The sequence below is a fragment of the Piliocolobus tephrosceles genome, chromosome 8 (genome assembly GCF_002776525.5).
Source record: "Piliocolobus tephrosceles isolate RC106 chromosome 8, ASM277652v3, whole genome shotgun sequence".
In the NCBI taxonomy this organism is placed as follows: Eukaryota; Metazoa; Chordata; class Mammalia; order Primates; family Cercopithecidae; genus Piliocolobus; species Piliocolobus tephrosceles.
The window spans coordinates 117157394-117171762 of record NC_045441.1 but is presented as its reverse complement, the minus strand read 5'-3'; the positions used below and the strand labels follow the sequence as shown (position 1 = coordinate 117171762).

Below are 14369 nucleotides of genomic sequence, written 5' to 3'. Positions count from 1 at the left end.
TAACAAATCACTCAACAAATTCATTGAGTTCCTACCATATGCTAGATACTAGAGCTACAACAGGGAATAAGACACAAAATTCCCCATCTTCAGGGACACAACAGTCTAATGAAGAATGGTTTCAGTATCAGTAAATTCCTTACATTTCTCCTGTTTGCAGCCTACCCATTTAACTACAAAGTATATGTTCAGGATGAACAACCCTATGAAGAAACTCATAATGCTTTCCAGGTACCTGCCAGGCTGGTCTAATCCAAGGAGACAATTTAAGTATCTAGAAGAGTACTTGTAAAATTCTTCTAAACTTGTACATGCTTCTAAACTTCTAAAAAATTTACTATGGGAAATCACAAAGAAAATAATATTTCATACAATCTAATTACAAGAACCGGGAAGCAGAAAATTCAAGTTCATCATCTCTGGCACAAACCTGGAGTATAGATATTGTAGGTTGTCAATTAAGATCAACCAACCTGTGTTGTTAAACAGTCAACAGAGTTGACACCTTCTTACAAGGACTCAAGAATGTAATAGAAACCCAGACTGGAATAGACAGCTACCCCACATTTGCAGAGAGGAAAGCTGAAAGAGTAATCTCTGTCAAAGCCAAAATAAACACAGTGGAAATCTCAAGGTTTTAAGGCACAAAGCATGGCCACAACACTCTGCTCTGTAAAGTATTTAAAATTATCTGTCTCGAATTGTCTTAAAAATAAAAAGATTACTATAAAATACTCCCTGAATATCTCATTTTAAGCAGTGTAAACTTATTTTTAAAATATTCTTCAGTGGTAACTAAATGAAATAATCCATTCTAATAGAATGTTAAATACTTGTGGAGGCCACCTGCCAAAAGAAAAGACATGTGGTTTTGTACAACGGTGAAGGTGTTTTCACCAGTACTTAAAAGCAGCAGTATCTAATGGAGATGGCTTTCTGTGACAGTAAAAATATTTAGATAGAATAAATACTAAGATTCCAGGTCTCTACAGTAGGGAAGCAGATAACTGACTCCTAAGAAGTGGTGACAAATTGGTAATAAATAACTACTGTAATTTACACAGATAGAAGAAAGACCAAAATATGTCCTAGTTTTTCCCAGTTCAAAAAATATTACTTGATTTGTCAAGAACCTGCTTCTAACAAAACCTGTGATGGTGTAAAGGTAAACATCAAATGCCTATACTGAACACTTCCTGGCAAAGATGAAACCTCCAATTGTTATCTGAACATTAACAATATTAATAAATATAGGATCAGTAGCAGTGGCTAAAAACAGTCATTTCCAAATGTGAAAGCACGAATGAGGGGAAAGAGACTCCTGTTAGGAGACTTTCATGAAGCTAAGCAGCTACAAGATGCTCATTCCTTTCAGAGGCCTACAATAGCTTGGAGGTACTTCTCCTAAGTGGCTTCACTGTACTTTCAGTAACACAATCCTTGTTTTGATGACAAACCTATCCTTTTTCTTCCCCACCAATATGCCCCCTTAAAAGAAATGAAAAATAACAGTTTGGTAACAAATAGCATATAAGATTGTTAAACAGAAAAGGAGACAATTACCATACTGGTATATTTTATGCAAAGTAAGAATTGCTACTGGGGACTGGCTGACTGTTGTAATATTTCTGTGGAAGCAGGGCCCAGCAGGCTTCCTCCTTCCCCTATCAGATACTTCCCCTGAAAGACTCTTCCTCAACCTCGTTGCCAAGAGACCTTGGAATCTAACCAGGTTATGGCCAGTATAGCAGAATAGGATGACCTCATCATCTACTGATTACATACAAGAAAATGTCCAATTAACCTCTCCTCTTCTTCCCTCCTTGTTACCTGCTATTCTATACCTAGACTTCCTAAACCAATATGCAGAGACCATTTTGGACAGTATCTAGGGCCTGCTTAATACTCAATAAATGGCATTATTAATAGTAATAATGTGTACTTCATAGTGCCAGGCACACAGAGCCCAATAAATCTTCAATAACAACAACAATGAAAGTATATGATTAGCTAATGAGTGATTATAAAGTACTTACAAATATAAAGTGCTACACAGGCACATAATTATAAACCACTGAGTTAAGAGCAGGAGAAAGCAAAGCAGAGTGAAAGGAAGGAAAGACTCAAATGAGCAAAGAACTCTTAGCTACTTGAGATGACAGCTGAGTCCCTGCCAGCCAGAACACTCACATTCCTCCAATGGTGACAGTGGCACAGGTACGCTCTGAAAAGGCAGGCACCGTCTCTGTGGCTGGGCTGGCTGGTCTAATGTAGTCCACCGTCACATTGACCTGGAAATAAAGAATCAAGGGAGTTAGGGTTGCGAGTCTGCAACATAGTTCACTAACAGCCACATGTGCCTGCTCAATTGTGAAAGATCAGCTCACTCCAGTTTGGTTTTCTGAATCTAAGATTTTAAAAACCAATTAAAAGAAATAGCTGAGCAACGAACTGGGAGAAAATGTTTGCAAAAGACATAACTAATAAAGAACATTTATCCAAAATACACAAAAAACTCTTAAAACTCAACAATAACAAAACAACCTGATTTAAAAATGCGAGAGATCCAAACAGTTTACTAAAGAATACATACAGGTGGCAAATAAGAATAGGAAAAGATGTTCCACATTATATGTCATTAGAAAATTGCCAACTTAAACAACAATGAGATACCACTGCTTGTTGCAGCATAGTCAAAATTCAGAACTCTGACAACACCAAAGGCAGACAAAGATGTGGAGCAATAGGAACTCTAATTCACTGATGGTAGGAATGCAAAATGATACAGCCACTTTGGAAGATAGTTTAGTGGTTTCTTATAGAACTGAACATGTACTCTTACCATTTGATCCAGGAATACAGCTCCTTGAAATTTACTTGAGGAGTTGAAAACATGCTTACACAAAAGCCTGCCCATGGATGTTAACAGCGGCTTTGTTCATAACTGTCAAAATGTGGAAGGAACCCATATATCCTTCAATAGGTGAATGGATAAATTGTGGTATATCCAGATGACAGAATATTATTCAGTAATTAAAAAAACGAGCTATCAAGCCATGAAAAGACATGGAGGAAGCTTAGACATATATTACTAAGTGAAAGCAGATATTCTAAAAGGCATACTGTATGATTCCAACTATATGACATTCTAGAAAAGGTTAAACTACAAAGACAATAAAAATATCAGTGGTTGCCAGGAGTTATAGGCAGAGAATAGGGAATTCTTAGCGCAATGAAACTATTCTGTATGACACTATAATGGTAAATACATGCCACTATACATATATCAAAGCCCACAGATGATATAACACCAAGAACAAACCCTATGGACTTTGTATGATAATGATGTGTTAAGGTAGGTTCAACTATTGTAATAAATATACCACTCTGGTGTGGAAGATTGTGTTGGGGGAGAGAGGGGTGCATAAGGTATACGGGAAATCTCTGTAACTTCTGCTCAATTTTCCTGTTAATCCAAAACTGCTCTTTAAAAAAAAGTCCATATTAAAAAGAAAGAAAAAAGCTGACAACCAAAGATATGAGTCAAACAACTAAACACATAGGGCCCCACAGCAATTTGACTTTACAGAGAAGACATCTGCAACATTCCTGTTGGACTCCTAGACATTATGATAAAGCAATGCTTTAACCTTTTCTGGGTCAGACTACATTGAAAACCTGTATTTAAAAATATGAACTGCCTCCATAGAAAAACTGCATATAATGTGTCTGTCATAGCTTCCTAAGGTCAAGAGTTATTAAGAAGAACAAACAAGGTAGGCACACTAGCTTGCTCCTATAACTGCAGCACTGTGGGAGGCCCAGGTGGAAGAATTGCTTGAGGCCAGGAGTTCAAGATCAGCCTGGGAAACAAAGCAAGACCTCCATCTCTCTGAAAAATAAAAATAAATAAATAAATAAAAAGAACAAACAAGATAACAATTACAAAGATGCTTGGAATTGGTTTCACAGTATGTAAATCAAAAAGATACAGCTAATTAAGCCCAACACCAACCTAGTTGAGAGTTAAGCAGTGTGGAGGTGGGGGAGACAGAATGAACTAGATGAATACTTAGGTTTTGAATTAATTTTGCAGACAGGAAGTTAGAAGAATAAAATGGGAAAATGGTTTAACCCTAGAATACACTAAATAAATGGATATGGACACACTAAGCAATGCTTTTTCTTTATGAAAACTTTGAAGATAAAGATGTGGTATCCTGTAGCAAACATATAGGGCATGTCTTTACAGAATGAAGGTGTAGGCTTGGTTTGGGTCAAAACCAAGGTTTATAAACCCACACTGAAGAGGTGCATGGGGAACAAGGAGACTGAAGCCATCTCCACAGTCTGGAATCCCTTTTCTAAACATATCTTCAGCTCTCACTGATCAGCTTAAAGACAGCATATTGCAGAGAAGCATGGAGTTCAGCCACACTGCTACTGAGCACCATTACAATCCTTTCAAACTGTCTTCTCTTCAAAAACTCATTTTGAAAATGAACATGGAAATCTGGAAAAGGACAGATGCCTCAAAATTCCAACTGTCAGATCACTCACTTGAACACTCCATTGAATCATGCTTTAGAAGCAGCAGAATGGAGCCATATCAGAGCCCAAGCCAATTAAGGGCTGAGGTTAAGGTAAATCATTCTTATGAGAAGTGTGGTCATAGCACAACAACACAGAAAATAAGAAGATATAAAGGTGACTCCTAAAATTAGATACCTAGCTTTAAATTACTGCAGGGTCTTAACAACTACTCTAAAACTCAGGAAATGAGTAAAAATGTGAGAAATGTGATCAGACAGGCAGATTGAACTAGTGCCCTCCAACAAAAAGGTTGTTAATACTTTCCTGGCATGCTGCTGGCCAGAGTTAACACAGGCCAAAGAAAGGGCAAGGAATGAGAGGGCTGCACACAGACAGGCCTGGGTAACTCAGAACCCGGGAGGGGAAGAAGTGGTCTTGATGCTAAGTTAATACACCCTGGAACTCTCCTCAGACAAGGCCTCACAATTAACTTATAGAAGCAGGTAGAGGGTTAGGAAAACAACAAGATAGCTGGAGTCATGGCAAAAATGATACAAGAAATCACAAGTGTACAGAAGGTAGACAGTGAAGGTGGCTACACCATGTAAAGTACCTCAGGGCCCAATTTAAATAGGACAAGGCCACAGGGTATGGTCCAACTTGGGGGCATTCGCTGGGAAGTTAATAAATATGTGGAAATGAGGAAAGTGGTCCATGCATCTCTTGTGCTTTCACTTAATCCATCTAACAAGCTCAAGCCCTCAATTCAACTACTGAGGGAAAAAATCAGCACTGCTTAAAAAAAAAACTAAGTGAATCTGAAGGTTACCTTGCACCTACCAATGCCAAACCTCCTCCTCAGCAGGCAGAAAGGGGTGGGACAGCAGCTCTTCAGCACAGAGGAACATTAGCTCTCAACCCAGAGAGAGGGCTAATTCATCAAGAGGGCTAATTCACCACACCACATGTGTGGGAGTAATAATAGGAGGAATAACAAACAAAAGCAAACACCTGTGCATCTCTCAGGCCAGAAGGCCAAAGTGAGGTGCTATTCCAAAACTGTCTTCCAGGGAAATCAATGGGAAGACAAAAATTTTTTAATCTGCAATAACCAAAAGAAACTACATTCATCTGCCAAGTAATTATTTCCTATATTGAGAGAATGAGAACTGTAAATAAGTCAGAGATTAAACAGTTATTTGTGGATGCAACATTATTAAAGAAAATCTGAAATACAAATGAGGTCCTGAGAATAGACCATAGCCAAGATATACACCTGCAAGCAGCTATGACAAATCAGGAATTAAAGTCAATGTGTAATTAGCATTTTTGTCCCTCCCCTGTGGATTCTGAGATCTCTTCCTCTACCCTGGAGTTTTTCATCTCAACATATTCATCACTGACCTGTCAATCACTTGAAAAAGAACCATGGTTTTAACAGCTCCAATTAAAACCACTGTAAATCTTAGCAACATCTTCGTCTAAATAAATGATAACCTGAATTTTCTGTTTGTGGGTAAGTACGTATGAAACGGCATGAGAGAAGAAACTGATTAATATAGATGGGTTCTCCTTTTTAAGATATTCCTGAAATATTTTGTATGCAGGTATTGTACGAATACATGACCAAAGGCTATATAACTGACTCAGAACCTGATCCCTGTTTATAGCAATGACTGACCACAAAGAGTCCTGAGTTCTTGCTTGGTGCTACTTAAAGCTCTCTTACAAATGAGGAACAGAACATCTTTGGGTTTCAGTTTCTCTTGACCTTAAAAATGAGGGCACTAGATTAGAACATGAGAGCATCATTTCACTCTAGAATTCTAAAAGATAATTTAGTCAGACATGGAGTACTATATATTGTTTTCTTAAACCTTTGTGTTTCCTACCTTACATTTACTACACTGTATTGGAACACACCAACTGTAAGCTCCAAGAGTGGGGAGACCATGTCTTACTCACTCAAAGAGCTGGCATGGGCTTGCAAGGTAGCAGACTATGCAGTAAATATTTGTTGCATGAATAAATATATAATCGAGAATCTTTTCAGACATAACATTATGAAGGATACCTTTGAAGTGGGAAGCTGGGCATCCTGAGGACCATTCTGTCAAGTTCTTGACCATCCTGCTGTTTTATATAGTAAAAATATATTTATTTAAACCGTGGGGGGTAGGGAGGAGGAACTGAGGGAGGGGCAATATTTTAAAACTGTGATAAAGCTCTAGTGCAAACAACCATGAAAGATGAAGCAAGCCAAATATGAAACATATATACTTTCTCATATTATTTATTTGTCAAAGAGGTTCTCAAAGACAAGAGGGCATCAGGCAACCTTGGTCTATTAGATTATAGAATTTTCCTTGAAAGCAATTTCAGGGACCCTTCAGAGGAACTAAGATGGCAACTTCAAACTAAATTTATATATTAATTGCTTGTAAAGTCTGGAATAGTTTAGAACAGCTATGGGCCACACAACAGAATTCTCAGGCTCTCTGGATATTCTTCATACAATGTGTGACTAGAACAGTATCAAACCACCAAAGAACTTCACAGACTGATGCTGATGATAACAAAATGCCAAAAAGTGAACTACCTAAGCATAAAAGGTTAGAGGAGGTAGGAAGAAAAACAACTGCAGAGCCACATTTCCAGGTTGTAGCCTGAGCTTAGTTTTAATATAACTAGAGCTGTTACGTGAGGCTTTGGGGCATAATCACCACATAATCCTACCCACTATTCCACGTAGCCACTCACAAATTCACAAAGAGCTATAATAAACACCTTGTCTCTCAAAATAACCCCTTTAGAACCCCTTTCATGACAGAATTTCCAGGCTTTATGGAAAGCCTCTACACACCCCTGATATAGAAAAGATGACACCATCTGGCGTAAGTCCCACTGATGCTGCCTAGAAACAAAAGTAAAACAAAATGTTTCACATAGGCTCAATAAGAACACGGACACTTTGGAACAGCCAGGCTGCAGTGGCTGGTTCCCAGCAATTCTAGAAAGGAGCTGTGTGAACTTGGATAAGTGACCTAACTTCTCTGCTTATGTTTAACACATTAACTGTGCGTATCTCACTGCTATAGGAAGATCATTTGTGCGTATCTCACTGCTATAGGAAGATCATTTAGAACAGTGCTTGAATCATTGTAAGCTCTATCTAAGTGTCAGTTATTTTTAGATAAACATGTACTAATTTTCTTAGGGCAGTGTCTGGCACAGAGTTAAGTGCTAAATAAGTATCCATGAGATAAATAAACACACACAAATACATACATGCATAAATCAGATACACGTTGATTTAAATCATTAGACTTTGGAAATCATCAGGCAGAAAGACTAAATTAAATACACTTTTTAAAGAGCCACAGCAAACAAAAATATGTAGTACCTCATACATATTCGTCCCAACTTAGAGCTAAGTAAGGATTATTTTAAAGAATGATACACTATTTCGTATTTATTTATAGATATTTAACAGATTAATTGTGCAGTTACCAGTTACTGAATATTTTATTTACCAAAGACAATTGAAGCAGAGTGTTGTGAACCATCTCAAATAATAGGTTAACCATGGATATGTGGGGCAGGATACCTCTTGCCTTACTAAATTAGGAAGACAATGAATATCAAATAGCAACCAAATTTCCATTTGCTTGGGGTTAACAGCATAGGATATAATACATTTCTCTTCAAAGGTTTTAGCCTATAAATTGTTAAGTATGATGAGTTCTGAGGTCCTCTCCAAAGAACAAATCCATCAGTATGTTCAGGTCCCTTCTTCTCTGTTCTCCATTTTAAAGTTTAACTTCCTCATTCTCCTCACCCCTAGTTTCAGTAAACAACCTTTTCCACCAGTTCTAATCAGTAGTTCACACCTGTTCCCCTGGTCACCTGTTCTGTCTTGAGTCACCCCTGGTCACCTGCTCTGAACTGAATCACCCTGAGACACCTGTTCCGTAACAGCTCTTCCCACCAAACTACTCACCCCACCACTCTGGCTCGTACTCCTGCTCTCTTTAAAATAGCCAATTGGAATTAGCTTAGACTGTGCAGTCCCACCCTAGCCAATAGGGGAGCAACATAGCAGTAGGGGCTACCTGCTCCCTTCCCCTCCCTTGTTGAAGTGTGCTCTTGCCATTGCTCCATCTGCGAGTCACACCCTTCTATAGAAGTAAAAATTGCCTTGCTGAGAAAATTAATGTTTGAGTGCTATTTCTCTTGCAGCACCAAAAATTTATAATAGACCTTCCATACAAAGTGCTCCTTAATATTTAAATAATGTAGTCTTAAAAGTTACATATATTTTTAAACATTTTAAAACACACATCAATCACCCATTCATCGAGGTACAGGAAGAGCTTCAAAACAAATTGCTAAGGAGTCTGTTAGTCCTGCCTCTGGGCATGCTCTGAGCTTACCTCCAAGCTAATTCAGACATAAGCCCTTGTGGAACTGTTCATCTCTCAAGAGAGGAGGTCAAACTTACCTCCTTCTAGGCAAGTACTGTGTAATGGAAATATAATAAGTGACAAGTGAGACCCACATGTGTATGTTCACATTTTCCTAGTAGTAACGTTGAAACATTAAAAAGAAACAAGTGAAATTAATTTTAATATGATTTTTTATTTAATGCAAAATTTCTAAAACATCGTATCAATATATAACAAATATTATAAAAGTACTCAGATCTTTTTTTGTATTAAATCTTTACTATCTGGTGTGTACTTTACAAACATCTCAATTTGGACCAGCCACATTGCAATGCTTAAAACTCACTGGGCATTCCTAGTGTATCAGTTAAGGCACAAGTCTTAGCCTCATTCCTCTATCCTATCTGTGATTCTGATTTCTCCCTGTATTTTTCCCTGTGAACTTAAGTTTTATGAATCTTTGTAAGCATTCTTAAACCAAATATGAAAAAAAGATATAAAAACCCTATCAAAAAATAAAATATTTAGCCTTCATTTTCTTTTTCAAATCTATTATCTGACTAGATTACAAAGATAAGCTACATACATTTTTAGTTCAAAAAAAGAATTTCAGGTGTGAGGATAAATTTATACACTGGGGGAAAAATCCCCTAGTCTGTACTATTGTAAAATATATTCTATTCAGTAGCTTGGTGAAGGTATTTTCAGTGCCCTCTACCAATTCAATAGCTGAATTTTATTAATTCCTGATTTGTCAACATGATTCTAGAATTCTTTACCTTAGTGTTTGAAGTTTATTCTAATGGATGGATGGTGGGTAGATGGTGGCCAGAAACTCAGGTTAAGAAATACTGTTTTTGTAGTTAATAATTAAGGCTTCTGTTGATTGCTGATATTATTAAAAAGAAAACAAATAACTGGTAGATGTAACCTATACATTTTTATAAATTTTTATAATTATAAAACGCTGGAATTTACCTCTTCCATCAGGACATCTTTGGGCTCTGCAACAACCTTTACAAATACGTTCAGAAAAAAATATATATTTTGTTGTCTCATCTATACTACAAAGATTAGGAGACATTAACCAATGTTCTCTTCCTAACTCCCCAATCCAGCCTAGATGTATTCTGTAACACCCTCTTCCAAATCATTGTAATTAGGTGCTTAGGCTGGTTGTTTATTCACATGTATTTATGCTGCTCTCTCCCATCTAAAATCACCCTTCCCACCCCCAAACCCCAAAACTATTTTGAGTACATTTCATTTTCATCAATGGAATTTTAATCTATAATGCCTATAAACCTTTATAAGCACAGTTAGAAAGTGTTCTTATTTGATACATTTTTGACAAAATGAGTCTCCTACCCCAACCACTCCTCTGTCCCCAGAATGGGCAGATGCTTTTATCTGTTTTGAGGGGAAAGGTAAAATACAGCTGAATACGGCGTCCGTGGAGATGTTGAGTCTCTATCTGACATCAGGCATTCATTTAAGTGGACATCACTGCTCCCTGATAAACCTTCACTTTGGTAAATATTTAATTAGGAGCATATACAAACTCAAGATCCACAAAACATTAAAACATTTTAGGTAAGGGGCCATTAGAAAATGGCAAAGATTTCTAGAAGTAGTGATAACAATCTGAAAACAAACATAATAAAATGATCTCAAAATATACTGACCACACAGTTTACATATGGCAGTAAATAATAGGCACATATAAACATCAAATTTTGACAAATGACAATATTTTAAATAAATCTGAGGGGTACCTTAGAGAAAGACACAGAGATCACTATTTGAAAATAGTGATCCCAGCTTCCAGCAGTTTCATTAAATCTCTTGATTCTCCAGGCCTTATAATCCTATAAACATACTTAAAAAGTGTAATGTGTGTTTGTGCTAATGCTCCATTATCTTACTCATTATTTTATCACAGGCATAACTCATACCAATACCTACTTTTAATACAACCCTGCTTGTCCCTAAGGAGGAAAGTCAAAAGGTTGCAGAGGCACTACTGGAAATTGTCCCTTGTGTCGCCTATATGTTCCTTCTTATTCCTCACCAGAGCTGCCATCTCCCATTGCCTTCCTGTAAAGGATGAAAGCTGAGGGTGGGTCTTTTTTCTCCTTTATACAAGTGTCAATCACAGTCATCCATGGCCAAAATTTCCAAGGTCACCAGCAGTCAGGAGCAATTAAATCACTTTGTCCAGAACTCTCCCTGGAGGAGTTCCAGCCACACAAGCAGCACAAATTTTAGATGGAGATACTTCTGCCTTTATATCGAATACACCCAATGTCAGCCAATCTTTAAAACAATAGCAGTGATGAAACTATGAGGAGAAGAACAGGAATATGAAGAAAGGAGACTTGCTTAATGGCTTCTAAGAATAATTAGTGGGGAGAAAGGGGATATTATTAAGAAAAGGATAAAAACAAAAGGTTACATTACATTTGCCCTGTCTATAAAGATTTTGAATGCCTGCACCCACCAAAATACCAGGGAAATCTAATCAATAAAAGTGGGGACTAAAGTATTCACCCTGCCAAGAGTTCCAATAAGCTCCTGTTTCCCTGGGGACTAGGTATTGCTTGGATGAGCAAAACCAGAACAGAAAAGCCATCCTGCATTCACTACAATTCAGAGCACTCCCATTTATCCAGCATGCCCATGAGGTGGCATCAAGAAGTCACTCAGACAAGGAAAATATATGTTTAGGTAAATTTTAAAAAGGCCAAAGTTAGAATGGTGAGTTGACCTCAAGGATGTATATAACGATGCCAAAGGAAAATTATGAATAAAAAACACAATTCTTCAGGAATGCATGCCAATGACTAAATATCCCAAGGATACAGCACTTATGTATATAAATTCTCAGTTTTGTGGCTAAGTAAGCATTTCAAGATAATCAGGTATCAACATCAACCTTTCTTCCTGTAAACATACCACACCATCCCTCTATTTCACAAAGTAGAGGCCTATTAAATGAAGCAAGGCTCCATGATCAAAGGCACTGCGTGCATAGAACAATGACAACTAAAGTCACAGACACTGATCAAAGACCATCCTGCATTGTATCTGTGTCTCCCTTCAAATTCAGGTCTCTTGATTTACAGTCATTGTTTTGGAAAACAGTAAACAGGCACACAACCAACTCCTTGGCCTACAATTACACACATGCACAAATTGGGCAGTTACCACTGGAGGCTAAGTCTAGATCAAACAGTGTTCCAGTTTCCACTCCTAAATTATCAGAAACATAATGCAAAAATATTGCTTAGCTTTCCAAAAAAATTAAAAATGGAATTACCATATGATGCACCAATTCCACTTCTAGGGATTATCAGCAGTATTGAAAGCAGGATCTCAAAGAGATATCTCAATACCCAGGTTCATAGCAGAATTTATTTACAACAGCCAAAGGAGGAAGAAACTGACATACCCATTGTTGGATGAGTAGATCAACAAAATATGGTAGATACATATAAAAGAATGTTATTCAGCTTTAAAAAGGAAGGAAATTCTCATTATCTTGAGGACATTATAAGTGAAAGCAGCCAGTCACCAAAAAAAAAAAAAAAAAAAGACTTATTTACAAAAAATAATACTGTGTGATTCCATTTAAATAAGGTACCTAGAATAGTCAAATTCTTAGACCCAAAATAGGAGCGTGGTTGCCAGGGAATAGAGAAATTTGTTTAATAGGTATAGAGTTTTGATTGTGCAAGAGGAAAAAGTTCTGGGGATGGACAGTGATGGCTGCACAACAATGTGACTGAAAGTGCTTAATGTCAGTTGGGCGCGGTGGCTCATGCCTGTAATCCCAGCACTTTGGGAGGCCGAGGCGGGCGGATCACAAGGTCAAGAGATCGAGACCATCCTGGCTAACACAGTGAAAACGTCTCCACTAAAAATACAAAAAAATTAGCCGGGCGTGATGGCGGGCGCCTGTAGTCCCAGCTACTCGGGAGGCTGAGGCAGGGGAATGGCGTGAATCCGGGGGGCGGAGCTTGCAGTGCGCCGAGATCGTGCCACTGCACTCCAGCCTGGGCGGCAGAGCGAGACTCCGTCTCATAAAAAAAAAAGAAAGAAAGAAAGAAAGTGCTTAATGTCACCGAACTGTACACTTAAAATTAAGTAAGAAGGTAAATTTTGTTTTATGTATCTGCCTTTCTCTCTCTCTCTCCCCCAGGCTGTTCTGCCCACACATTACCTAAGTCAATAACTTAGCGGCAGGAGTCAGGCAACTCTGAACCCAAACCCAGCTAACTCCTGAATCTACTGGTTACTTCAATAAGACAGTTCAGGCTGGATGTGGTGGCTCACGCCTGTAATCCTAGTACTTTGGGAGGCCAAGGCAGGTGGATCATTTGAGGTCAAGAGTTCAAGACCAGCCTGACCAACATGGTGAAACCCCATCTCTACCAAAAATACAAAAATTAGTCAGGCATGGTGGCATGTGCACAATTAGTCCTAGCATTCGAGAGGCTGAGACACGAGAATCACTTGAATCTTGGAGGCAGAGGCTGCAGCGAGCCAAGATGGCGCCACTGCATTCCAGCCTGGGCAACAGAGCAACACTCCATCTCATACAAAAAAAAAGACAGTTCAATCATATTCCCAAGAAAATACATGGATGGTTTCCCAAAACCATAATTAGAAGTCATGTTCAATAACCTCTAAATAAGGACACAGAGGTCTCCGGTTGTCACATAAGATAAAACAGTCTACCTTTTAGGCCTCCTTTCTCAGGATATAAAATATACTTGTCTATTTTCTTACATTCTGAGAAGAGTCAACACTCTAAGGAAGTGGTCCCCCAACCTTTTTGGCACCAGGGACCAATTTTGTAGAAGACAATTTTTACACGGATGGTGGGGAGGATGATTTCAGGATGAAATGTCCCACCTTCAGATCGTCAAGCATTAGTTAGATTCTCATAAAGAGCATACGACCTAGATCCCTCGCACGTGCAGTTCACACTACAGTTTGCACTTCTACGAGAATCTAATGCTGCTGCTGATCTGACAGGAGGCGGAGGTCAGATAGTGATGCTCGCTGGCCTGATGCTCATGTCCTGCTGTGCAGCCTGCTTCCTAACAGTACCGGTCTGCAGTCCGGGGCTTGGGGACCCTGGCTCTAAGGCGCAAGCTGCACGTCTAGGTACCACAAGTCAACCCAAGCATGCCTTTCTTACCATTTTTCAGAGGCAGTTGTAGAAGGGGGATAAGAATAGTCTATGGTTCATTGGCTTCCTATAAAATTGACAAATTTTGATGTCCTGCACTGTGACAGAATTTTTCTATGAAGAATCATCTGCCTTAGAGATCTATCACGTGCAGATCTACAGAATTTTCAGTGCATTCACCACCATTTTCCCAC

The 14369-nt window shown here is 38.4% G+C and overlaps 1 protein-coding gene across 1 annotated transcript in view; it reads right to left on the bottom strand.

The window, feature by feature from the left end:
* SND1 (staphylococcal nuclease and tudor domain containing 1) overlaps positions 1-14369 on the bottom strand; it is a 438355-nt gene that overhangs the window by 242842 nt on the left and 181144 nt on the right. The window contains exon 12 of the mRNA XM_026454383.2: positions 2191-2291. Within this exon, the coding sequence (XP_026310168.1) occupies positions 2191-2291 (101 nt within the window). The remainder of the gene's footprint in view (positions 1-2190; positions 2292-14369) is intronic.